At 52.2% G+C, this 655-nt stretch overlaps 1 protein-coding gene across 1 annotated transcript in view; it reads right to left on the reverse strand.

Annotated features, from left to right (window-relative positions):
- Positions 1–344: 344 nt before the first annotated feature.
- SDRG_15588 (TKL protein kinase) overlaps positions 345–655 on the reverse strand; it is a gene marked incomplete at its 5' end in the record, with an annotated part of 1,974 nt that continues 1,663 nt past the window's right edge. The window contains one exon of the mRNA XM_008621766.1: positions 345–641. Within this exon, the coding sequence (XP_008619988.1) occupies positions 405–641 (237 nt within the window). The 3' untranslated portion in view covers positions 345–404. The remainder of the gene's footprint in view (positions 642–655) is intronic.

Genomic DNA, 655 nt, shown 5'->3' on the forward strand with positions numbered 1-655 from the left:
TGATTGCAGTTACTGCCAATCGCAAGTCGTCGAATGAATAATGCAAGCGCTCACAAGCCTTTAAATGGACTACACTTAACGAGCAACCATGTTCTGTTTTGCAATCTTCTTTTGGTTTGGCGGCTGGCTGCTTCCGCGGGGCGACTTGACACTTGAAAATATGTTTCTCGTGCTACACCCGGTCCTCGTAGAGCAGGGTTTGGCTAATTTCGATCATGAATTTCGATAAGGATATGAAGCCATGAGGGCTCAACCGTGGTTCAGTTTTTGCCGCAAATGTTGTGCAAAGAGACGACCTTGTACCCATTACATGCCGTCAAATACTTACCTTGGGAAGCGAAAAGGTAAAGCAAAGGCATCATTCATCACGTTATATAGCTTTGACATACATGGTCCAAAATGGCTTAGTGCAGCCCGTCTTCGAGCACCTTGACGTGGTCCTTGGCGGCGCTCGCCTCACTCTCGTCGTCGCCCTCGGACGCCAAGTTCTTCTCCCAGCCGTCCTTGCGGAACTCGCCTTCGAGCTTGGCCATGACGACGGACGCGAGGCAGTTGCCAAGGACGTTGGTGAACGTGCGGGCCATGTCCATGAGCCAATCCGCGCCAAGCAGCAAGGCTACCGGCCAGCTCGGGATGTTGAACTGGTCGACCGTCG

This window comes from Saprolegnia diclina (assembly GCF_000281045.1).
Source record: "Saprolegnia diclina VS20 unplaced genomic scaffold supercont1.95, whole genome shotgun sequence".
In the NCBI taxonomy this organism is placed as follows: Eukaryota; Oomycota; class Saprolegniomycetes; order Saprolegniales; family Saprolegniaceae; genus Saprolegnia; species Saprolegnia diclina.